This window comes from Fundulus heteroclitus, chromosome 10 (genome assembly GCF_011125445.2).
Source record: "Fundulus heteroclitus isolate FHET01 chromosome 10, MU-UCD_Fhet_4.1, whole genome shotgun sequence".
Taxonomy (NCBI): Eukaryota; Metazoa; Chordata; class Actinopteri; order Cyprinodontiformes; family Fundulidae; genus Fundulus; species Fundulus heteroclitus.
Window position 1 is genome coordinate 7515349 of NC_046370.1, and position 25928 is coordinate 7541276.

General features: G+C 40.4%; 1 protein-coding gene across 2 annotated transcripts; it reads left to right on the forward strand.

Annotated features, from left to right (window-relative positions):
- The first annotated feature begins 76 nt into the window (after window positions 1-76).
- Window positions 77-25928, forward strand: sec31b (SEC31 homolog B, COPII coat complex component). Of its 2 annotated transcripts, XM_021311443.2 has the most exons (26): window positions 77-259; window positions 1654-1886; window positions 2652-2847; window positions 2946-3041; window positions 4752-4892; window positions 6507-6649; window positions 6738-6837; window positions 6934-7095; window positions 7495-7647; window positions 9105-9335; window positions 9435-9509; window positions 9606-9698; window positions 9799-9910; window positions 10033-10211; window positions 10947-11073; window positions 11251-11396; window positions 12330-12503; window positions 12602-12754; window positions 12858-13050; window positions 17641-18033; window positions 18173-18211; window positions 20957-21015; window positions 23301-23426; window positions 23531-23650; window positions 23759-23830; window positions 24842-25928. In XM_021311443.2, exons 2-26 carry the CDS (start codon window positions 1684-1686, stop codon window positions 25019-25021), a joined length of 3666 nt encoding a protein of 1221 aa, XP_021167118.2. In that variant the 5' UTR covers window positions 77-259; window positions 1654-1683; the 3' UTR covers window positions 25022-25928. The 2 variants fall into 2 exon arrangements, with proteins under 2 accessions (XP_021167118.2, XP_012709456.2); XM_012854002.3 differs by lacking the exon at window positions 18173-18211 and having other exon boundaries at window positions 82-259.

Here is a 25928-nt window from a genome sequence, read left to right on the forward strand (position 1 = left end):
AAACATGTTTCATGAAATAAAAGCAACGAGTGACGGTGTGAGGTTTAAGAAAATAATGTTGTTTACACTGAAATTACACGATTCGATCAGGGGGGTTAGTTAGGCGAGATTTTCGGCTACATGTAAAATGTCCCTGTGGGCTTACCGTAGCTCAGTGACAACACGGCAGTAGCACTTTGGTCTCAGCTGCTAGCTTGGCTGAAAAGTAGCACTGGAGCTTGTAGACGCGAACTGTCGAGCTGTGTAACAGACAGTCCACGTAAGTTGCTCTTCAAAACAATTTCCTAAACAATGTTTTTAAAGCAGTCTTTCTGATCTTTATCGTGTTTTACCGCTTTTGGAATGTGACAATTTGGGTGGCGGCTAATGGCTAGATAGCAGCAACACTATCGGCTGCGGTTATAAACTGGAAATAAACTTGTGCGTTGGCCCTTAAGACATAGATTTTGCGTAGCTTGGTTGCACATAGTGTCACTGTAACTCTTGGTAAACCAGAATGATCCAACCAATGTAAATAAAGTATATTTGCGATCTTAAATTGAATGTTGAAGGCTAAGGCTACGTATGAGACATACTTGAGACATGCTAGCTCGCTAGCTACATGTCAGAAGCTGAGGAAATGTTCAGAAAGAAGTAGTTTGGAAACTGCACGGTGATAAAGCTCAAAGATTTATCCGCTTAATTTAAATATAGGTCAAATACTGTGGCAGTAGGCTCGTTCTGTTAGCCGAGTCCCTGTCGTCTGAAGTACACAGGGTTTAAATGCGTTTCCGATGGAGGGTAACAGAGGCGATCTGAAAGGAGCCTGTGGTAAATTAGAAATATATGTGCGTTTCAAAAGATTATTTTTAGTAGAACCATCACGGTTACTGAGGATTTGGGGAGCGAAGAGTCCTCTGCTGGTGTTGGTCCGCTGTTTCATCAAATCTAAAGTCAGCCCAGGAAATTGTTGAGCACTTCATGCTTCCGTCTGCTAACAAGTGTTATGGAGATGCTAATTTCATTTCAATGCAGCACTAGGCGCTATAGATTTCCTTTCCAATGCGTTCTTGTTTGGTTTTCGTTCTTATATCGTAATGTGTGTCATCTGTCGCAAAGCACTTTGCATCAATGAAACATAAAGTTTAATCACTCCCTTTCACACTGCCAAGTGTAGTAAAACCTGCTTAAATGACACTGGTGCAGTAAAGAAATCATGACCAAGTGTTATGTATGCCTATTGTGCATATAAATATGTTAGCTGATTGACATTTCTATATTAATAATCTTTTTTTTCTATTGTGTCAATCAAATTTTTAAAGAAAACCAAATCATGGGGTTTTTGTTAGCTGTAAGATACAATTAATGTAAACTTAGCAGAATCAAAATTATTTAACATCTAATTCTGTATGTAAGGAATTTGTATAAATTGAATTTTGTTTTTATGTATTGAATCACAGAAGGAAATGAACTTCTTCATATTATTCTATTTTAGTGCAGTGGAGCTGTATTAACTGTGTTATGCACAGAAATGCTGATGTCTCTCTTTTTTTTTTTTTTTTTTTTATGCCAAAAACAACATATTTCGTTCAGTTATTGCAAATTCATGTTAACCTGCACGGCAACAAAATAATCGGATGCAAATGGTGTGTTGGTGGTGATTCGTCTGCACAGGCTTTGAAGCTTGAACACCTGTAGAGGAAGATGAGGGTGAAGGAAATTCAGAGGACTGCCCACCAGGCGTGGAGTCCTGCCGGACACCATCCCATCTACCTCGCCTTAGGAACATCGGCACAACAGCTCGATGCTTCTTTCAACACCACAGCGGCCATAGAGATATTTGAAATGGATTTTGCTGACCCCTCTCTGGAGATGCAGCTCAGAGGTTCATTAACCACTCCAAACAGGTATTTTAACATGTAATATTATACATTTTAATGCCACATTTTGCAGTCTATATGAGCAAATGCACAGAATGATGTTTTTAAACCGGTACGTTGCAAAAATGGAACTAAAAGTAAGTAAAATATTGTTGAAATGAGTGTAATTGTTCTTTATTTGAGCAGGCAATTAATTATTCACTTGAAATAAGATGATGAAGATGAGTTGTTCCTATTCTAAGTCCAAAAAAATCTTATTCTGTTGGCAGATCATCTTATTTACCTGCTCAAATCAGGAGAAATACACTCATTTCAAGACAATTTTTTACTTACTCTTACTTCCCTTTTTGCAGTATACAGGCCATAGCTGTTTTCAATAGCAGTACATTTTTCATGAATTATCTGAATTATTATTGTTTTGGTATTACAACTAAGCTTTGCGAAACTATTCATACCCGTTTAACAATTTTTTTTACACTTCGCCACTTTACAGCCACAAGCTTTCATGTATTTTCATTAGCATTTCATGGGATAGACTGACACAAGTAGTGCACAATTTAAATGGAAGGATTATATTGCTAAGGTTTTCAATTTTCCTTTACAAAAAAAAAAAAACTGGAATTGCAGTGTGCCTTTATACTTTGAGTCAATACTTCAAAGAACCAACCGCCTTATTCTGTGGAATGTCTTAACCATCTTAACACATGTAGATGCTAACCTTTTTTATGTTTTTTTTAAAGGCTTCGGTGGTAAAAATGTAAGTTGAACATGATGCCTGTTTTGCTCCCATAGGTTGCACAGTATCGTTTGGGTAAATTTTGGATCGGGAGAAGATGGAACTGGAGGGAGGCTCATCGGTGGAAGCGAGAACGGCACATTGACTGTATATGACCCCGAAGCTATAATAAGTCCTGGAGCAGAGGCAGTAGTCGGGCAGTCTGACAAACATTCAGGACCAGTCCGTGCACTTGATTTCAACCCGTTCCAGGTACAAGTCTGCTTGAATTAGTGCGGGTATAGGCAGTTTATTTACATTCACCTCTCGCATGATGCATGCATTTCTATCTGTGGTGTTTTCTCTCCCAGAATAATCTTCTTGCTTCTGGAGCGAATGACTCAGAGATATACATCTGGGATCTAAATAACTTCAGCAGCCCAATGACTCCAGGAGCAAAAACACAGGTGAGTACCTGATGTGGAAATAGAAATCATGGGATGTAGAAATGTCACAGATGATGTATACTGTATAACCGTCTCTATTCTAAATTAAGAAGCTGCACAAGAACAACAGTACACAGTTCAAATCATAGGTCTCTGTTTTTTTTTTTTTTTTTAAACCCCAATTAAGAATGGAGCCTCTTTTGTTTTTTTTTTTTTGTTTTTTTATTTGTAAAACTGCCCCGCATGGATAGCGGTGTTGTTCCCTGGTGTGTAGAATAAAATGTTACCATGCAGAGCTCTCAGATGAGACATTTGAATTTGACAAGCGTGGCTCTGTTTTAGTAACCTGACAACAGCCAGCTGTATGTCTCGCTCCGCCTAGCTCCACTCACATACATCTGGGACACCGCCATAGGCATTGCCTTTACTGAAGGCTGGGCCTTATCAAAACTCCTTGCATATGATTGGATAAGCCACTTGTCTGTCATCTTTATCGACGTGCTATTTCAACCACTCACACCGAAGCTAACCCGTGACGCTGATGAGACCGACGCCGGAAAAAAAAACCTTTTTTATTTTTTTTATGTGTTTGCGGCTCTAGTGCAGGGTTTCCCGCAGCGCTATCTTGGCGAGGCGGCCGCGGAAAACGTGTCGTCCAACCCCCCCCCCCCCCCCCCGCGAGTCGGTCCGCCTCGCATAAGCAAATTCCTGCGGGAAACACTGTAGTGGCACACCTTTTATTGACAGTGAGCTGACAGGAAGAGGGGGAAGACAGGCGGCAAAGCGCCGCGGGTCGGAGTCGATCCCGCGCCGACCGCGTTGAGGACTAAAAGCCTCCCAATATGGTTAGCGCTAACCGCTAACCGCCCCGGAAAACAAAACTTGCCAAATCCGGTCGGGAGAAGGGCGAAAACATGGTTCCCACCAACAAAAGCCTTCAGAGCCGTTCTCTGATGTTCTTTTAATGAAACAATATCAGGTAGATTGGACAACACGGAAGAAATAGCAGCATCAATGCTAACGCTTGCTTCCTCGATGCGAGCCGCCATTGTTGTTGGAATCTCACGGTGGCGTCTCCACTACGTCACATCCATGAAACACCCGCCCTGCGTCCTGATTGGCCAGACCAAAAATTTGGTTGGGGAAATCATTTTCAATGAGCGATGTCCCAGATGTATGTGAGTGGAGCTAGGCGGAGCGATACATGCAGCTGGCTGTTGTCAGGTTACTGTTTTAGGGCTGGACGATAATTCAATAACAACGTATATCGATCGATAGACGTATATCGATGATAGGGACAATAAAAAGTTCAATAGAATAAAAGTTTTCCGTCCTTATGCATTCTAGTCATGTAGTTTAATTTAACAGTCATTACATCCTGCCAACCAATCACAGCGCAGACTCAGGAAACGCTCCGTCACAAGCTCCGCCCCCTTCAAAGAGTTCAGAGAGCACGCATTCTTTTTTCTTTTTCTTTTTTAAAACACTTGCAGTTTTGGTAAAAAGTTGGTTGAATAAAGGGTTGGGTGTGAATTCGGTGTTTGTGTGTTCTGTATCTAGAAATAGGTTGCTAAGCAACAGCATAAAATGGCCAGGGCTGCCCTTAAATAATATGTTTTGAATTTCTTGATAACTGTCGATATCGATCTGTATGATTTCTATTTTGTCTATATGTTTTATTTCTAGATCGTCCAGGCCTACTCTGTTTACAGCTTGTTTGTCTTGTTTCAGCCTGTTGAAGACGTCAGTGTCGTGTCCTGGAACAGGCAGGTTCAGCACATCATGGCTTCTGCCAGCCCCAGCGGGAAAGCGGTTGTGTGGGACCTGAGAAAGAACGAGCCCATCATAAAGATCAGTGATCACAGCAACAGGGTTGGTTCTTTTTCTTTTTTTTTTTTCTGTGTGTGTATTTCACTAAAGGACTGCTGGCCTTCAGGTAATCTGATAAAATCTTTCGCCCTAAAAAAAATATGAATTTATTTTAAGCAGCTTTAAGACTTTGTCCGTTATATACATTTACCGCTGATTTATTTAGATTGGGATTTGTTGCACAGTGTCATAAAATATAATATTTGGGTACCTGAGTTATTTTCTGTTTTTCAGGTAAGTCTACATATAGAAATCATATTGACTACACTGTTCCCTACCTTTTGCTGGTATATCTGTCTGCTTTAGAATATCATCAAAAAGGTAATTTAGGTATTTCTATTAAAAAGGAGCTTTGTGGACGTGTAACCTTTCCGCCTGGGCTTAGCACCTGTCCACACTGCCAATACCTGCTTTAATGACCCCGGTGTCACGGTGCTTGGTTGGCCAGTAAACTTACCTGACCCAAACCGCAAAGCGAATCTGTGGCGTTCCTGTGAAGACGAAGATGACAGACACCAGACCTAACGATGCATATGATCTGAAGGCCTGCACAAAAGCAACCTGGGCTTCCTTGTCGGCGATCGCCAATATCTGCGCTGCATTGATGCAGTGATTCATGCGTAAAGAGCTGCAATCGAGTGTTACGTTTTTATACTATATGGACTTTCAATATTAAAAATACTTTTTTTTAAATACTAGTCTTAAGTAATATTTTGTTTTTCTGAGAAACTGAATTTTGGGTTTTCAGTGGCTGTAAACCATAGTCATGAAACCCAACAGAAATAAAAAAAAAACTTAAATATATCATATTAAACTTTTAGTTCATAATAGGGCTGAACGATTTTGGAAAATAATCTAATTGCGATTTTTTTTTTTTATCTTAATATTGCGATTTAATGCAATTTTTTTTCCAGTTTAATTTATCATGTGTTGTAAAATATATACAAACAACAAATCAATGTGTTTCCTCGCCATGTGGATTAGTTGCTAAAAGACCCACAGCATGTAAAAAGGATTGCATTCTGCCTACAATATATTTCAACCAAAATTGCAATTTTGACTTTTCTCTGCATTAACCACAAGCAACAAAAATGGCCTCTAGATAAAGATGTTTGTAAACAAGGACTATTTTAAATATGAACTTTTAATGTTTCTATTTATCAGAATATTATTCAAGAGAACAGCTTTTAATTTAATTGAACATCAATCCTCGAACATAAAGTGCAACCAACAAGCAAGTCTATGTATTAAACTGATTGACCTGTACTTAATGCTTTGTATAATTATATAAACTCTAAAACAAGTAATAAAATTAGATTATCTCACTGCTGCAACTGTCTTCCCTTCCATGTGGAGGCAAACCCACTTCAAACATTTTACTGACACCTAAAGGACGCGTCTAATTCCCTAATTGTTGCATAGCCAAAAATTGCAGACCTCTGCGATTTGGAAATTGCGTTTTTTAAAATCATGATTATATTGAAAATGCGATTAATTGTTCGGCCCTAGTTCATAATTACTAAATAATTTATTTCAGATTTAGGGGGGGAAAAAAGAAACTGCTTGTAATTTGATGGGCAAAGGGGCACTGCGGTTTTAACTTTTGTGTGATTTCAGATGCACTGTTCAGGAATGCTCTGGCACCCCGATGTTGCCACCCAGTTGGTTCTGGCCTCAGAGGATGACCGACTGCCTGTCATCCAGATGTGGGACCTTCGTTTTGCTACGTCGCCCCTTAAAGTGCTGGAAAACCACAAACGGTGGCGCTTTTTATTGATCTATCTCTTACTGGCATGTATTCACTTAAATCAAGCATTGTGTTGAATGTTGTTTCTTTTTTTCTTCCAGTGGCATTTTGTCCATTTCTTGGAGCCAGGCTGATTCTGAGCTCCTCTTAAGTAGTGCTAAAGACAACAGGATCCTCTGCTGGAACCCAAACACTGGAGAGGTACTTGATCTGTATCTGCATGTGTGTGTATGTCATTCCTAAATAATCGCTTCTGGCCTCTTTTGATCTTCACTGGTGTCTTGCTTTTTATTTTAGGTGATTTATGAGCTTCCGACAACAAACCAGTGGTGCTTTGATGTCCAGTGGTGCCCCAGGAATCCGGCCCTTCTTTCAACCGCGTCATTCGATGGCCGAATCACAGTTTACTCTGTGATGGGTGGGAGCTTGAAGGCTCAGCAACAAAGCACAGCGGATATGGTGATTAGCAGTTTTAGTCTGCGTTTAACCTTTTGAAAAGGCGCGTCTGTCCACAAGATGGTGCTGGTGTAAAGGAAATCCTGCAGGCTAATGAATACATTCCTGGAATTCAGCAGAGAATTGGTGTTTACTCTGAGAAACATCCATAACACCTGTATATTATTATTATTTGTAGTAGGAGAAGTAGATGTACTAAAGAGAAACAATTGCTATATATATATGTAAGAATTACAACAGGAAGTTGTTCCTGTTCTTGTTTTTCACCACAACTGCAAAAAGATTATTTTCTGTTCCTCAAAGTTAAAATGTATGTTGTTCCTCAAAGTGAAATTTGCATACGGTGTTTATTTGATCAAATCCTGTTTGTTTTTTTTGTTTCTTTTTTATCTATTTTACCAGATATCCTCTTCATTTGATACAATGGATCCCTTTGGTACAGGACAAGTGCTGCCTCCTCTACAAGTTCCCCAGCCCAGCGTGGAGGACACCGTCATTCCTCCCCTGAAGAAGCCGCCTAAATGGGTGCGCAGGCCAGTCGGAGCTTCCTTTGGTGTAAGTGTTGTATCACGTATTTCCTACTGTGCCCTGTGCAAAAGCATTCACGTCCCTTGAACATTTCCACATTTTGTCACTTTATACCTAAAAATCTCAATGTACTTTATTAGGATTTTATGGGATGAACCAACAAAGTCATATTACACTCCACAAATCTGGCATTTATGGAAGAGTGGCAGGAAGAAAAATCCTTATTTGCTGTTTTCACAACTAGTAGTTGTTCTTTTAGCAGCTTCTTCCATCCGATGTGTGGATCTCTGCAGGGCAGTCACGGGTCTCAGTTTGGGTGGACGACCAAGTCTCAGTAGAATTGATGTTTTGGAATATAGGCTTTACTAATCAGATGACTTCTGACGGTATCAGAATAAAGGAGACTGAATACATATGCTACTCCGGCCTCCTCCCACAGTCTAAAAACATGACTGTTAGGTTAACTGGTGATTCTGAATTACCCTTAGGTGTGTGTGAGCGTGGTTGTTTGTCATGTGTGTCTCTGTGTTGCCCTGTGATAAGATAAGATAAGATATATAAGATAAGATAGTCTTTATTGATCTCACAATGGAGAAATTCATTCGTCACATCAGCTCATACAAAATGGACCGATGACCCGTCCACGGTGCAGCCCACCTCTCGCCCACTGACCGCTGGAGATGGGCACCACCGTCTGCCACCCCGCGTGGACAAGCGGCTATAGCAGGGTTCTGCAACCTGTGGCTCTTTGGACCTTCCACAGTGGCTTTTAATAACTTTGGCTGCAAATTATATTTTTATTATGGTATATAAATGTAGTAATGATAATAAATGCAGGTTTGGAATAGTTGCTCTTAATTTTCACAACATAATGATGCTAAAAGTGACAGTAATATTTTATTTTAAATCAGTAGTTTTTTCATTATGTTGGAAACTATGATTTTTTTTTTTTTTTTACATCATCCACAAATATCAACATCCTGTCCATCCTCTTTTTTTTAGACCTCAAAATAGACATAAAAGGGAGTTTCTTTAATGATGACAACATATTTCCTACAGTAGAGCTTTATCAAAAATTATAACTTGTCTTTTTTCAAAAGGCCAGGCAACATTTGCGGCTCTGAACGGGTTTAATTCAAGTGGACTGTAGGCAAAATTGCTCTTTAGACTGTAAAGGTCGCAGGCCCCTGGGCTATAGGAAATGGATGAATGCATGACTACATATGCGAGCCGCACTTTTCAGATTTTGTGCTTTTAAGTTTAAAAACCATTTTTTCAAAAATAATGCGCTGCTGTGTGTTTGTCTAGAACATAAAATCCAAGTAAAATACGTTGGAAGTTGTGATTTTGACATGAGCCAAAATGTGAAGATGCATATTCGAGGGGTGTGAATTTGCAATGCGTTGTTTTCTTTTGGACAGACAGCTTGTTTCTTTTTTTTCCCAGAGGATTTAACTCGTGTCTCTTTTTGTTTTGTTTGTCAGTTTGGTGGAAAGCTGATAACCTTTGAGAATCCAAAGCTTCCTCCGGTGCAGAGCCCCCAGCCTGTCCCCAGACAAGTCTCTGTGAGCCAGGTTAGCACAGAGACCGAGTTCCTGCAGCGCTCCAAGGAGCTTCAGGCGGCGCTCCAGTCGGGTTCCTTCAACAACTACTGCCAGGCCAAGATTCAGAGCGCCAAGTCGGACGCGGAACAGGACATATGGAAGTTCCTTTTGGTAGGACTGTCCTCGTGTTGATAAAAAAACAACAACAACAAAAAAAAAACGCTCTCAGTCAATCTGGTGTAATGTGACGTCACATTCTTCTGAATGCAGGTCAACTTTGAGGACGAGGCCCGCATTAAATTCCTTAAACTTTTGGGTTTCAGCAAGGAGGAATTGGAGCGGAAGGTATTTTGCAATTTAAAATACCATTCCTAACTGTTTTTTTTTTTTTTTTTGTGAGTCACACAGCGCTGTAGCTCTAAAATCATTGTGTTCTTGCAGATTTCAAAATGTCTAGGGAAGAACTTTCAATCCAACGGCCATGGAGTCGATGCCAAAGATCTTGCAGAGAAGATGCAGCGTCTCACAACTGAGGTCAGCTGCTTTCCGCGACAGGTCTGTTTTACTTACACGACGACCGATTATTAGAAAATAAAATCTCCTTTTCTGTTTTTTTTTTTGTTTTTATCTCCAGAGGGCAGATGAAGCTGCAGCTGATGTTAGAACCTCAGGCTCCATTTCACCGGCAGACTTCTTCAGTCACACTCCACAGGACAATTCCACCTTTAAGATCCCCGTATCGTGTGGTAAAAAAATAAATAAATACCTTTCTGGGATGAGTACAATGAGGATTATTTATCCCCTCGTTGCTCTTTGTGTTGACTGTAATCATCCTGATGAATAACGGCCATGTCAAACATTTGTTCAGACACAGACGGTTTGATAAGCCAGGCGCTGCTGGTCGGTAACTTCGAGGGGGCCGTGGATTTGTGTCTGAACGACGGTCGCTACGCTGAAGCCATTCTGCTGTCCATCAGCGGTGGAGAGGATCTTCTTAAGAAGACGCAGCAGAAGTACCTCAGCAAACAAAAGAACAGCATATCGGTGGTAAGCCTGTGATACAGATGCATCTCGGTAAAATGGAACATCCTTGAAAAGTCCAATTATTTCATCAACGCGATTCAAAAAGAGGAAATTGCATATTATGTGTATTAATTACACCAAAGTAATATATTTCAAGCGGTTATTTTTGTTGATCATTGTGGGTTCCCGCAATCACTTTCTCAGAATATTAGAATGTTGGAAAATATTAATAAAACAAAGGATTTTTAATAATGTTATGGCTGGTATAATCAGAGAGAATACAGATTTTTTTTAATAAAATTCACTATGTGGATGGCCAGTTTCATTAGCAGTGATGGTTGTTAAGGCAGAAGAAGAAACAATTTTCAGGCCCCGCCCATCCCAAAAAAATGGGTCAAAAATGTAAATTTTATCCTTTTCTGTTTTACTGCATTAAAAGCATCAAGATTACCCAGAATCCCTTTTAAAATGTATAACCTACATAAAATGGTTCATGGTTTCTAACAACTTGAATGTTTCAACATTGCCACATTCTTTTAACTATATGATATTAACGACAATGTAAAAGGCTTTTAGCCCCACTCGTACCTGAAGTCAACTACAAGGTGTAATGACCAAACAGCAGGGGGCGCTGTTGTCGCATTTAGAAGGCCTGTATTTTCTGGATAAAAAAGACCAGGCTTTTTCTTGCTCAGTTCATGGGGCCACAAGAGAAACCCGTGTTTTGCTAATTAATCGTTTGTCTCCCTCGACCTCCAGCTCATATCGTCAGTGGTGACCCAGAACTGGAGAGACATAGTGCAGAACTGTGAGCTGGACAACTGGAAGGAGGCTCTTGCCGCTCTGCTGACTTACGCTCACCCTGAAGACTTTGCTTGTTTTTGCGGTGAGTGAAGCTTTAATTGGCACACGAATTAAGCCGCGACTTGTCTCGCCTCTGGGGGAATTGTAAAACTCCATGTTTGGCTCTCTCGCTATAACGCCCGCCTGTGCCTGTCCTTGTTCTATTTTCAGTCGTTCTCCTGTCTTCAATATTTGGGTATTTTCTCATTTGTCCTGCCAGACACCCTGGGAAACCGGTTAGAGCACGAGGGCACAGAGAAGCGCTGCCTGCAGGCCTGTTTGTGTTACATCTGCTCGGGAAACATTGAAAAGCTTGTGGAGTGCTGGGCGTTGCACAGAGACTGCTCTTCCCCTCTCGGGCTAGAGGTATAAGATCAGATTGCTTAGGGGAAGAAAAAAAGAATACAACAAAACAAACCACTATATATATTTTTTTTTTTTTTGTTTTTTGTTTTTTGTTTGTTTGTTTGTTTTTTAATATACTTTTTTTTTTACGTTTTCAAAGAGGTTTATTCAATTTAATTCAGTTTATTATAATTGCACAAAAGTGATTTGATGTGTTTTCTGCGGAAGAGGATTAGGGCCATTTAAAAAAAAGTCTATTCAATTCTGACTTTATTCTCAGAATTCTGAGAAAAAAGTCAGAATTCTGAGAAAAAAGTCAGAATTCTGAGAAAAAAGTCAGAATTCTGAAAATAAAGTCAGAATTCTGAGAATAAAGTAAGAATAAAGTCAGAATTCTGAGAATAAAGTCAGAATTGAATAGACTTTTTTTTTATGGCCTTAATCCTCTTCCATAGTTTTCTTTGTCACATGGAATTAGATTTTTGTTGTTTTCCTATTATATAGAAAATTACAATTAAGAGAATTTTAAGAGAAAATGCTTTATTTGCAGATTCCATTCTTGGCTTTATTATATAAAAGATAAACTTTAGATACCACTCATATTATGTTCTTTGTCTTTGATTTTCCTCATGAAAACTTATGTTTTTGTCTAATTTATTGATTGTTTTTGGAATTACTCTGAGACAGTATAGATATAGTAAATCCACAATCATAAAACCAATGTGAAAAGTTTTTGTTAATTTTTTTTTTATCACCTCTTGTCCCTCCAGAATCAGGGTTTTAAGCTAGAGCTGCCGTACTTCAACAGGCTCCATTTTAGATGGGGAAACAAACTTGCACAAAAAGCTGTGAAACTTCATTTTCTGACTTGTGTCATAAACCCGAGTCTGTAAAAGAACCCCCGCGTTAAAAGTGCATGGCTGTATGTTAATGTTCTTTATGTTTCTGCTGTAGGATCTGGTTGAAAAAGTAATGATGCTACGAAAGTCGATTGAGCGCCTTCGCAACAGCGAGGTGACGGTGCAGAGCCCTGTCCTGGCTGAGAAGCTAAGCTGCTACGCTGGCATACTGGCTGCGGAGGGAAGCTTAGCCACTGCCATGACATACCTGCCTGACAACTCAGACCAAGTAGGAAGCCTCGGTTCAGAACTATTGATTTCCGGTTTTTGTCACGTGGGGACTTGACTTAACCAAATCTGCGGGCTTGTACTGTTTTGCCTCATCAGCCTGCGATCAGGATGCTAAGAGACCGGCTGTCCCACGCTCAGGGAGAGGCTGCTGCCCAACAGCAGGCTCCGAACTCCATCAACAGGGCCGGCGTGCCGGCAGCTAATCCTGCTTCTGTAGCTCAGACTCCTGCACCAAAAGCACCTCTCATGGTAGACATTTTTTTTTCTAATTCAGTCACAATAACGCAAATCATTTTGTTTTAATTCCCCAACAGATGAGCCTTTTTTATTTATTTTTTTCTTCTAACCTTAGAATCCGTACCAGCCATCCGCTCTGCCCCCGTCGACTTCAAAACCGCAGCCTCCAATGCCGTCAATTTTCACTCCTCAAGTCCCTCCACCCAACCCCGGCCCAGGTCTGCCACCCTCCGCTCACGTACACCAGCCCAGTTCCAACCGCCCTGTCGTGAGGCCTTCCTATCCGCAACATCCCGCTACGGCTCCAGGTTCGACAGCTTGAATATTAGTTCAAAGATTATATTTATCTGTTATAAAACACTAGCATTGTCACATGGTGTCACATTACAACCGCACACCTAAGTGTGTTTGAGTGGAACTTTTTGTGGTGCACGAACAAAAAGTAGCACATAACAGAGAAGTGAAGGGAAAGGGATACATTGGAAAAGTTACAAATAAGAATCCAAAACGTTTGGCGCGCATATGCATTTATTTCCCCTAGGATGTGATACTCCAAAATAAAATCTAGTGCAATCAATTATCAAACAATAGCCTCAACATTGTTTAATTTATCATCTGTAAATGAACAAAGTACAGCACACCAAAACTGCAGCCCGCCTGGATCCTCATATGGAAGCTGTGCTCGAGCTGCCAAAATGTTTTAGATTATATGGCCCCCTTTAAAGGTGCATAACCATGTTATTTGACATTTTTCAAAATGCTTGCAAGGTTTGTCTGAAAGGTTGTCACGTCCTGTTGGTGCATTAGTTAATATTTTGCCGTTTTACGCTTTGTTTTTGCTCAGTTTGTTAGTAAATAAAGCCATTGTTTGTTTACAATACCAACGGAAGACCGAGTGTATAAACCAGGAAGCAGCTAACGGCTAATAGCATCTGCCAGCCAAGTAACGGTGGTCCAAGGTTCACGGAAAACACGCGCAAAAAAATATATGATTCCATTAGGGAATCATGTATAAAGACTGGAATAGCGCTGGGAATACAGTATGAAAGCTGGCGTTCACTGAAGCAGAAGCTAAAGCTAAGCTCCCGGGATGTGACTGCAGAGTTGATTGACATGAGTAAATGTTCTGATTTATACTGTGATATTAGTAATAACAATGCTCGTCCTAGCCTCTACAGTCTAAAGTAAAAACAACATTAAAAACAGATCGATTGATTGATTCTTACCTTGATGCTGTGTCCCTGTTTGCGTTTATGAACGGGAATTTTCTTTCTCCTCGATGTTCTGGTATGAGGCTCTTAGAGTTGCTGTAGATGGGTTTATTTAATTAATAATGGTTGGTCTTCGATCATGCCGAGCTGCCACTTTTTACTGCGAGTCATTTCAAATGGTCAGGCTCAGTTCGGCATTATTAATAGTGGTTTATTCATTTTTATTGTATTTATTATTATGCTTTCTTGTAGTTCTGCAGTACTGCCGGTAGATGGCGCCACATCTGTTTATATCTAATCACCACTCCTGGTGATGGGGTTATTTTTAGGCTAAAAAAGGACAATCAATACACTATCAGGATGGACCCTTGGTGTATATAACCTTATTTTATCATAATCAAACGGTTTTTGGTCTTTTTTTATAGGCATCTATAAAAGCTTTAGGTGGCTCTCCTAAAGCTCAGATCCACCCAGGACTCTTCTAACCCTGCCCACCCCTATGTAGTCTTCGACAAGTTTGAGCCAGTTTCTCTTTCTTTACAGGAGATTGCTGCTCACATGAAACCCCCAAGTTCTCCATACGAGACTCTCCCCCCTAGATTTTTTCTAATCACTGTTGCACTGGTTCTACATTTAATTATTAATAGTAGCATTTCCTTTGTTTGTTTTTTTCCTTTTAATCTTCAACAGGCAGTAATTCACCCTCTTCTTCAGAAACCCGCTCTTTTTTAAACCTGATACTTTTGAAAATTACAGGCCTAAATCCAAACTGCTATTTATCTAAAATAAATTCTTGAAAAGCTGGTTTGCTAGCAACTAATGGCATTTTTAGGAGAAAATGGTATTTCAGAGGTTTTTCGGTCTGGTTTTAAAGCTTTACACATTACTGAATCTGCTCTTTTAAAGAGTTTTTTTAAAAAGATGTGCCTTTAGCAGCTGACTCCAGACTGTGTTATGATTGTGCTTTTAGATTTAACTGCTGCCTTTGACACGGTCGATCATAACATTTCACGTTTGGAGCAGTGCTTCCACTCGGTTTCTTCTTCAAGAAACACGGGGTTTCCTTCCACTGTTATGCGGATGACTCCCGGGTTTATCTCCCTCTTAAAAAAGACAAGTGTATCTCATTACATTCACTGTTCAAATGACTTCAAATGATATAAAGTCCTGGATGCTTGCAAACTTTACATTTGAACGAGCAAAAAACAGAAGTGGTGGTTTTTCGTGGCACAGCTGACGCCTCCAACATAGACCTCGGTTCACTGGCACGATATGTTAGGCCGATCACCACAACTCTGCAGATTGATCTGCCATCGCATGCCAGGCGGGCTTCCTCTTTTTAATTATTGAACGGTTTTAACAGTTTTTAACTGTCTTATTTGTCTGTTTTAGCTTGCCTGCGTTTTACTTGTCTCTTTTAATTCTACTGTTATTTTCAGTTGTATATGTGCAGCGCTTTGTCGACCTTTGTCATTATAAAGTGCTTTATAAATAAAGGTGGTATGGTAGACTAACAGGCCTATTTAGTTGGTCACACCACAAAGATGTAAAAATAAAATATATAAAATTACCTAACCCAAAATTGACTTTTGAGGGTTGCATACAAAAGTTTGTGAAGGAAATTAACGCTACGCGTCACTCCTAACGTACCACCACCGCTGTGGAAAATGTCAGCGGCATTTTGCCCTGAGGGGGCTTTTCTTCAGCGTGGATAGTGACGCTTAGATCAGAGTTGATAGTAGAATGGATTCACCTACACTGCAAAAAGAGAACTAAAGATAAGTAAAATTTTCTAGAAATGAAAGTATTTTTCCTTGATTTGAGCAGGTAAATAAGACTATTTGCCAATGGAATGAGTATTCTTACCCCTAAAATAAGAAAATTAGATATACTGCACTTGAAATAAGACGATGGCGATGAATTGTTCCTATTTTAAGTGCAAAAATCTTATTCCATTGGCAACCTACCTACCTGCTCAAATCAAGGAAAAATACTTTAATTTCAAGACAAAATGTCTTATTTCTAGGTTTATTTTTGCAGTGTAAATACAGGGCAGTCCTGGAAGAAAACCTGCAAACGACTTAAGACTCCAACAGAGGTTCACTTTCCAGCAGGACAGTGACCTAAACATCCAGACAAGCTTCATTAAAACCATTTATATCCGTGGTTGTCAACTTTAACTTTTTTTTTTTTTTTTTTTTTTTTGCTGGGAGTTCATGTTTTTCTGTCAAAAACACACACAAACACACACACTTTTTTTTTTGCATTAACTCTGTCATACATATGTCCACAAACGTCACAAAGAAAACTTGATAAAGTTTTAATTTATTTTGCAGTAACTTCTGTTCTTTCAGCAAGGCCATGCAGATTTAGCAGGTCACGCAGACTTCTGTTATTATGGCTATGAGCTGGTATGTCCAAGGGACGTGTTTGTTAACTTACTTCCTGGATTTAATTATTTTATTTTTTTTATCTCTGAATCAACTCTGATGTTCTGATGTTGCTTTTTAAGTCTTCAGTACAACACTTCCTATGCTGCCTTCTGTAAACTCAGGAAAACTCCATTGAACACTTTGCTTCAATGGAGTTTAAATCCAGACCTAAAAAAAAAAATCAAAGTATACACTGCAAAAAGAGAACTAAAAATAAGTAGAATTTTCTTGAAATTAATGTATTTTCCCTTGATTTGAGCAGGTAAATAAGATTATCTGCCTATGGAATGAGCATTTTTACCCCTAAAATAAGATAATTAGATATACAGCACTTGAAATAAGATGATGGAAATGAATTGTACCTATTGTAAGTGCAAAAAACTTATTCCATTGGCAAATAATCTTATTTATATGCTCAAATCAAGGAAAAATACTCTCATTTCAAAAAGATTTTTCTTATTTTTAGTTCTATTTTTGCAGTGTATTCACATGTTAGTGACCCAATCTAAGTCCAGATCTTAATCCAACTAAATTAGTTCATCGCAAGATTTGTTTGGTCCTAAATGCTGAGCAGCTGCGTGTTCCAGAAATATAACGTACCACATCACTCTGAACGCACCATCCCCTCAGTGAAACGTGGTGGTGGAAGAATCATGCTGAGGAGATGCTTTTTTTTTTTTTTTTTTTTTTTCCTGATCTGGGAGACATTAGTCAGAGTTAGAGTTGTTGGCGAGAAAGATGGAGCTAAATATGAAGACAATCCTGGAAGAAAAGCCTGTTGGTGGCTGTAAAAGCAGCCGTGGTGGAAGGTTCACCGTACGGCAGGACAACAACTCCTAGCATTGACCCACAGCTAGAAGGGAATGGGATATTTAATTCCAGACCTAAATTATTGTGCAAACCTGTGCCAATATTTCAGGAGGATCTGACTCGGCTTGAGTTATTTTGCAAACAGGAGAAATTTCGATCTGTGCATGTGCAAAGCTGTTGAATGCATACAGCTATGGACTCACCGCTGTATTTGCAGCACGTGTTTCTATAAACTACTGACTTTTTTTTTTTGTCAACGGTAAAACATTTAGAAAATCATGTATCCCTTTTCAACCTCCTTCACAATAGAGTCCTTCACGGTATTGAGTGATAATGTGAAATTACAATAAAATGCATTCATGTTAGGGTTGGTAATGGGACAAAACACTGAAGAATTATGGGTCCATTTACAAGGCGCTGTATTTTTTTTTTCTGCTTTTTGCAGCTTTCTCCCCTCATCAGCCATTCCAGCCTCAGCCTGTTTCCAGTGGCGGACCCTTCTCCCCCACGGGCCCGCCCATGCCAGCTGCAGGCTTGTCAGGACCTCCGCTGCCGTCTGCATCCTCCACCCCTGGAGGCCTGCCCCCCACTGCAAGCCCCGGGATGCCCCCGATGGGCTTTGTGCCGTCTACCTCTTTACCCTCGGGCATGACGCCGCCCAGCTCGCAACCGGGAGCCCCAGGTCCCATGTACCCAGGCAGCTTCCACAACCCGGGCCCAGCACCCCCCATGGCATCTGGTTCCTACTCTCCCATTGGAGCTGGATATCCCCAAGGAGGTCCTGGAGCTCCTGGAGCGAAGCCCTTCCCTGCCCCTGTTGTTGCTCCTCCTCCTACAGGTACACATGGGGATCATCATATTCCTGCTTGTATTTGTTTGCCACATTACTTGAAAATGGTGCTGTGATCTACACGGCATTACTGATGTTGCAAGAAATTGGCTTGTTATCCAGATGTGACTCCGTTTTTGATTTGCAGGATATTTTCCCTGGCTGGATCTCGAGTGCGATCATCAAGGTGACGCGTGTGATGCTTGATACGGAAAACGGAGCATATAGCAGTGTGAACAGAAAGCTGTCGGCTGCTAGACATTTGCATAGCTGAAACAAGTTTTCTTTTTGTTATCTAATGACTTCCCTTTTTTTCTGTGTCGCTTGCACTGTTCTGGGAATTGATGATGTCAAAACCCAAGAATTTATTGAAATTAGCATTTAAATGTAAAATAATTTTTTTTTTTTTTTTAGTTAAGTAGTTGAGGTGTTTTGTAGCTGATTTCTGGTTTTTTTACACCGTTGACCTGCCAATCCCGATTCAGGCTATCCCTATTTTTTTTTTTTAGTTTTAAGAAATTCAGCATAAGAAGGTATAAAAACATAACCTGACAACAGCCAGCTGCATGTCTCGCTCCGCCTAGCTCCACTCACATACATCTGGGACACCGCCATAGGAATTGCCTTTACTGAAGGCTGGGCCTTATCAAAAATCCTTGCATATGATTGGATAAGCCACTTGTCCGTCATCTTTATCGACGTGCTATGTCAACCACTCACACCGAAGCTAACCCGTGACGCTGATGAGAGCCACGCAGGGAAAAAAAACAACTTTTTTTTTTGTATGTGTTTGCGGCTCTAGTGGCACGCGTTTTACTGACAGTGAGCTGACAGGAAGAGGGGGAAGACAGGCGGCAAAGCGCCGCGGGTCGGAGTCCATCCCGGGCCGACCACGTCGAGGACTAAAGGCCTCCTAATATGGTTCGCGCTAACCGCTCAGACGCGGACGCGCCCCAGAAAACAAAACTTGCCAAATCCGGTCGGGAGAAGGGTGAAAACATGGTTTCCACCAACAAAAGCCTTCAGAGGCGTTCTCTGATGTTGTTTTAATGAAACAATATTAGGTAGATTGGACAACACGGAAGAAATAGCAGCATCAATGTTAACGCTTGCTTCCTCGACGAGCCGCCATTGCTATCAAAACAGTCTCACGTCATGGTCGCGTCTCCACTACGTCACATCTATGAAACTCCAGCCCTGCGTCCTGATTGGCCAGACCATAAAATTGGTTGGAGAAATCACTTTCAACGGGCGATGTCCCAGATGTATGTGAGTGGAGCTAGGCAGAGCGAGACATGCATCTGGCTATTGTCAGGTTAATAAAAACAGCATGTTGATTTTTTTTTTCTTGCTTTGTGCCATGAGTGTTTCTTACTTTTTTCTAGTTGAAGCGAAGGTTATGTCGCATTGTCTGTAAGCCAGAGTAGTTAGTGTGAAACAGGGCATTCCCTTTTTTAAATTGTTTAAAGTCATTTACTTACGCCATCATTAGCGTCTTACTTTGGTTGCTAGCTCGGTTAGCATTGCTGAAGGAGTAATCTCCCATAGAGAATGTAGATATTTACCTCAGCTATGAGATTTCTGCAAGGCCGTCAACATTTCCAAATCCAGCATGTTCCACGACAGACCCTGAAAGTTCACTAGGATGAAACACAGCCGCCGTGCCATATTCCCTCAAGCCTTACTGTTACTTCCTGACGTTCTTGGTCTCTTCTGTTCTCTCACAGCCACAATGAACTGCAGACATCTCTTGACAAGTCATAGAATATAGCTTCATACACCCCTACGCTTCCTCTGGCTTCACTGGTTCTGAAATTAGGGAACTTTGAGCCATCTTCACTCAGTAATAGCGTCCACACCGATCAGTGTTGTTTTTACCGTGAAATGTCAGCGCGTACATGTTGACAGAAAGCAGAAAACCGATTTTCTTGGTGCATCTCTAGTTGTTATTAACATTTATATATGTGTGGGCTTCCAAAGGATATTAAGTTCAACTTAAGGTATTATATGTCACCCCAGTTTATTTGCTATTTATTGATCTAAGTGCTTGTATTTTAACCTCCACTTTTATATTGTTACTTCTGGGAACGCCGCATATATTTTGCATCGTTTACCTGCTTGAATTTGCATAAGTGCTTAAAATCTGAGTGCCTGACCCATTTGTTTTGGATTGCAGTGTGTTGCCATGTAGACTAACCTTGGCTCAAAGGTCACACATGAAATGTGAAGAGTCGGATTCAGACAGCCTTGGCGCCTTTTATCGGGCAATCATTTGTCACCCGAGACGCAGAAAATACAAAACAACCGGGATAGCAGAGAGTCTGATATGGTTACCGCAGTCCCTCAATGATGTCTTCACTCTGTTCGCCTTTGTTTTGAGTTGTAACCATGAGCTGCTGTGCAATTCTTTGGGTTTTTATGTGATAGTCCAACACAAAGGAGTTTTCCCCCTTATAGCGCTTGGCATGTAGGCCATGAAGTTAAACGGCAGCATGGTGGTGGCAGCATCATGCTGTGAGGATGGGAAAACAGAAGAAGCTCAATTTTTTTGTTTTTTATTTTTAAAAATATAAAAAAAAAAAATTGAATTTAAAAAAAAAACAAACATATCTCTTCTATGTGGCGTTTTGTGTTGTTCTGCCACATAAAACCCAGTACGATAGCCTACATTGACGTTTGAGGTGTTAAGTTGTAGGAGTACCTTTGAGTTTTGCATCAAAGCTCAGCAGCAGCCAGACCTGCAGACAAGCCAGTGCAGCGGTGACCTGTGCACACAAGTCTAGTCTGACTGGTTTAGTCTTTTCACATTGTACATGTTCAGCATATCATGTGTGACGGCTGCTTCATATTTGCATTTTTTTGGACCGCCTGCCTGTAACAGGCCATTCTTTTTATTCATTTGACAAGTAATCCCATAATCTTCTTGATTTAGGACCACAAGAAGGCTGGAATGACCCCCCAACGGTACGCGGTGGACCCAGGAAGAAGAAGGTATTTATTAATTTGTCGTGTTGTTGTTGTTTTTTTGGGGGGAGGGGGGTTTCCCTAATGATATAAGGAAGATAAATATTTCCGGTTAGTGTTTACATACCTATTGGATATTGTGTTTTATAAACAATTCTGTTGCTCTTGAGGCTGAATCTTGAGGCTGAATATTTCAGTTTGGTTTAAATTTAAAAAAAAAAGTAAACTTCCCCTTTAAAATGCCATGTTCTAATTTAACTCAATAATATCAAGATTAACTGTTTCAAAACTTTTCGGCCTTTGTCCTTTACAGTTTAACTGAATAATATGCAAATTTTTTGAAGAGGGATGAAAATGAAAAAAAAAAAAAAGATAAATAATTGTTCCCATTTCACTGCTTATTTCTTCTAAAAATAAGCCTGGACTCGCTCGCATGATCAGTTAGTCAATGGTTATTATCAAATCACATTTTTTAACTCATAATACATTGCGTAAAAAGCAATTTTCGTAACCAGACAAAAATAAATTCAGGTACACACTGCTAAAATAGAACTAAAACTAAGAAACATTTTCTTGAAATGAGAGTCTTTTTTCTTTGATTTGAGCAAGTCAATAAGATTATTTGCCAATGGAATAGGATTTTTGCACTTAAAATAGGAACAATTCATCTCCACCATCTTATTTGAAGTGCAGTCTATCTAATTATCTTATTTTAGGGGTAAAAAATACTTGTTCCATTGGCAGATAATCTTAGTTACACTGCAAAAAGGGAACTAAATGTGAGTAAAATCTTCTTGAAATGCGTATATTTTTCCTTGATTTGGGCAGGTATATAAGATTATTTGCCAAATGAATGAGTATTTGGATGCCTAAAATAAGATAATTAGATAAACTGCACTTGAAATAAGATGGTGGAGATCAATTGTTCCCATTTTAAGAGCAAAAATCTTATTACGTCCGTCCGTCCGTCTTCTTCCGCTTATCCGAGGTCGGGTCGCGGGGGTAGCAGCTTCAGTAGGGAGGCCCAGACGTCCCTCTCCCCAGCCACTTGGGGAGAGGGACGTCTTATTCCATTGGCAAATAGTCTTATTTACCAGCTCAAATCAAGGAAAAATACATTGATTTCAAGAAAATATTACTTACTTTTAGTTCCCTTTTTGCAGTGTACCTGCTCAAAGCAAGGGCAAATACATTCATTTCAAGAAAATTTTGTTTTTAGTTCTCTTTTTGCAGCGTAGTTCCTTTAATCCACGTTGCATCAGCACAGAGCTGGTTTACGGCTCTGAGCTATATAATACACTGGAGTGCTAATCGCCCGCTGTTTGAACGAGTCGCTTTGAAGCCACCAGCCGCCATATTGGTACTCCCTATTTCCCCCCAGTAACTAGGGAATATGTGCGCTACAGCATCGGATAACGAGGATTTTTTAATGTTCAGGGGGGGCTTAAGACTTTTAAAATGTAAAATGTCATATACTTTTATGTTATTTTCTAAAAATATCAAGTACTGAGAAAGTCATGTGCTGAAATATTTTGCATTTTATTCATTGAAATATATATGTTTAACATTTATAAATATATAAATAACAATATACAAAAACATATATTTACATATGTGTATACATCTATACATAAATATATATACACATACTTATATATATATATATATATATATATATATATATATATATATATATATATATATATATATATATATATATATATATAATATGAATAACATGTAAAATATTTCAGCACCTAATTTCCTAGTAGTTGATAGTGTGACTGTAGAATTACCTGTGAAATGTTTTCACTCAGCCACAAAACTGCTTGTTGTTGCAACCAAATCCTGTGGGATTCTGTGAGAGTAGGGAGTAGCAATATGGCGGCCAGTGACTTCAGTTTTTCGGCAAAATCAGCACTCCAGTGTATTATATAGCTCAGTGGTTTACGGCCATGCAGACTTATGAACCCAAGGGTTCTGCAGCTTGATGTGTATTTCTAAATTCTAATAGATTTTTTATTTTTTTTTTACAAGGAAAGATTTGGAAATATTCTTTGGTTGTCAGTTGTTGCATCACAAAAACCTGCCATTTTAACAGTATTTCTTTCCTTCAAATCCATTCTGTCAAAACCATCCTTGTTCTGTTGCATCATGACGCATAATCAGGGTACAATCCTGCGTTAATCATCCCAAGGTTTTGCAGCGGGAAAGAAATAGCCAAAATATTTATTCTTATGTATCAAATGTACACTTTGAACTTGGACTCTGACTTTACAAGCATGTTAAAAGGGACATTTATATGCATACAGGTCCCTGATAACTACACTCCCCCAGCTCCCATCACTGCTCCTGTGATGGGTTTCCCAGCGGAGGCGCCGCAGCCTCACAACCACACCCAAGTCCCACCCGGAGCCCCCCAGGAGCCCAGCGTGCAGGTTTGTCTCTAACAAAGAGCCGCTTATTTCAATTCATAACAGTAATGGGCTCGGCAAGAATGTCATCAGCTCTTCTTTTTTCTTTGCGCGCGTTCGTTGCTCAGCTCCTCCAGCAGCTGCCAGCGGAGAGAGTGGAGCAGAAAGAAATCCCAGCGGAGCACATGGTTCTGAAAACCACCTTCGATAGCTTGGTGCAGCGCTGCCAGCTCGCAGCAGGAGACCCTGTAAGTGTAACGATCCTGTTATTATGGTTATCATTTAGTGGCCCCGTGGTCTTTTCAGGGTGGGGAGTGACGTAATTGGCTAAAACGAATCACTTTTTCCCCCCCCAGCAAACAAAGAGGAAGCTGGATGACGCAGGAAAGCGGCTGGGACACCTGTACGATAAGCTGAGGGAGCAGTCGGTAAGAGAGATCGAGCTCAGCATGCAGGCTGTGAGGTGGTCAATATCTTCTCAGGGACGTGATGTAAACCAGCCGAAGCTGATCAGAGTGTGTCCATGACCACGGTTCTAAAAGAGAAAAAAAAAAAAGACATTTACGTATGCCTCAGGACTGAGAAACAATACAATGTTCTTTGCTATTGGGTACATAAAGCTAACAAAATGCCAGGCTTGCTATGCAATCTGGAAAAGTACTCTAGAGCAGAGGTCTGCAAAAAGGGATCTAAAAGTAAGTAAAATATTCTTGAAACGAGTGTATTTGTCCTTAATTTGAGCAGGTATATAGGATTATCTGCAAATGGAATGAGTATTTTGACCCTTAAAATAAGATAATAAGATATACTGCACTTGAAATTAGACGATGGACATGAATATTTCTTATATTAAGTGCAAAAATCTTATTCCATTGGCAGATCATTAACACTTGCCAACTAAAATCAAGGACAAACACAAATTTCAAGAAAATTGTACTTGCTTTTAGTTTCCTTTTTGCAATGTGGTCCTCAGGACCCAGTAAACCTGCATGTTTTAGGTATTTCCCTGCCTCTGCACACCTGACCTAAATAAAAGAGTGACTAACAGACTTAATGGCTGCTCAGAAGGTCATGCAATGCTTTGATTTAGCTGCGCTGGAGCAGAGACACACCTAAAACATGCAGGACAGTGGTTCCTCAGGACCAGAGTGGAAGACCTCTGCTCTAGATAATCATGACTAAAGCCCAGTTATTTATATTTTCAAGCTTTATTCCCGGTCCTTTTGTCTAGATATGGAATCTTATCCATCCATTAATCCATCTTTTGCATCAAAAGCCTGAGGTTATTATAAATATCCTCAGTAAATTCTGAATTTATACTTGAGTCTTGGCAAAATGTGGATTCTGAAAAGAAAAGTGTGTTAAAAACTCTGATTTTTAATGATCTGAACAATGTGGCTGGTATAACAATGCTAGCGTCTATTTTTTTTTTTTTTTAGCTCTCTCACAACATCCTGAGCGGGCTCCACGAGATCAGCCGCTGCGTGGCGAGCCAGAACTACCAGCGGGGCCTGGAGGTCCACACCCAGGTGGTCAGCAGCAGCAACTTCAGCGAGATCTCTGCCTTCATGCCCATCCTCAAAGTGCTCATGACCATCGCCAACAAGCTGGGCGTCTAACAGCCCGCAGACGACGCCGACCACGCTTCAGTGTTACCATGTCGTTGCATACATATTTATTTCCCTTAAGAGCCGGCGACGCGTGCGCGGCGAGAACAATGGCCGACGCCGTTACAGAACCCGGGTTCCCATCACCCTGTCGACGGTCCCTCCCAGAGGACTGGGCTGGTTGAGGAGTTTTGTAGATGTCCGTTGATGTTGCCGTGCTGATTTTTACAAGATGATGAATGTACTCGGGAACGTGGTTCAGTGTAACTTCAAATAGTGATGTACTCCATGAAACTGGTTGTGGCAAAAAGTAGGTGCATTTCCCATAAAACGCGTTACATCGTACTGCCGTGTGTATTTTTTTTATTTTATTTTTTCTTCGATAGCGCTAGCAGATGTCCAAAAAAAAAAAAAAAAAAAAAAAAAAGGTTTCATAACGTACATGCAACAGTCCAGCTGCAAAAACAAAAACCAGGGCTCGCGCTCTCGTTCGTGGCGAGGATAAAAATCTGGGTCGTCCCTACGGCCCGCGCTGTCGGCGTGCCCTGGGCGAGCGAGGACCTGACCCCGACGCGCTCGTGCGCAGCGCTTTGTGAAAACAAACGGCATCAAAAGCATTCTCTGAACTCCGACGTTGAACTTCTGATTGTCCTGTCATTACGGCGCGGGGAGTTTCTTGGGCCAAAGCACTGAAGAAGAATGTTTCGTCTTATTATTTTTCTGGTTTTCTGTCGGATTCGACTTTGATAGCCCGCGTGAATGATTCGTTTTCTTTTTCCCTTTATTACCCTCACGTTTGCTTTAATGTGCATGCTTTTCCTCTATTTAGCGAATTTAGACAGCAACTTCTAGAACAAAACCTTCAGTAACTTCTGTTGAACTGCAAATAAATTAGCCCCTCCCTCTGTTTCAGGTCCTC

Coding starts and splice junctions, on each gene's coding strand:
- sec31b (XM_021311443.2), top strand. CDS start 1,684: ATGAGGGTGAAGGAAATTCAGAGGACTGCCCACCAGGCGTGGAGTCCT. Junction 6,650..6,737: donor GTGCTGGAAAACCACAAACG/GTGGCGCTTTTT, acceptor TTTTTCTTCCAG/TGGCATTTTGTCCATTTCTT. Junction 23,831..24,841: donor ATAAGCTGAGGGAGCAGTCG/GTAAGAGAGATC, acceptor TTTTTTTTTTAG/CTCTCTCACAACATCCTGAG.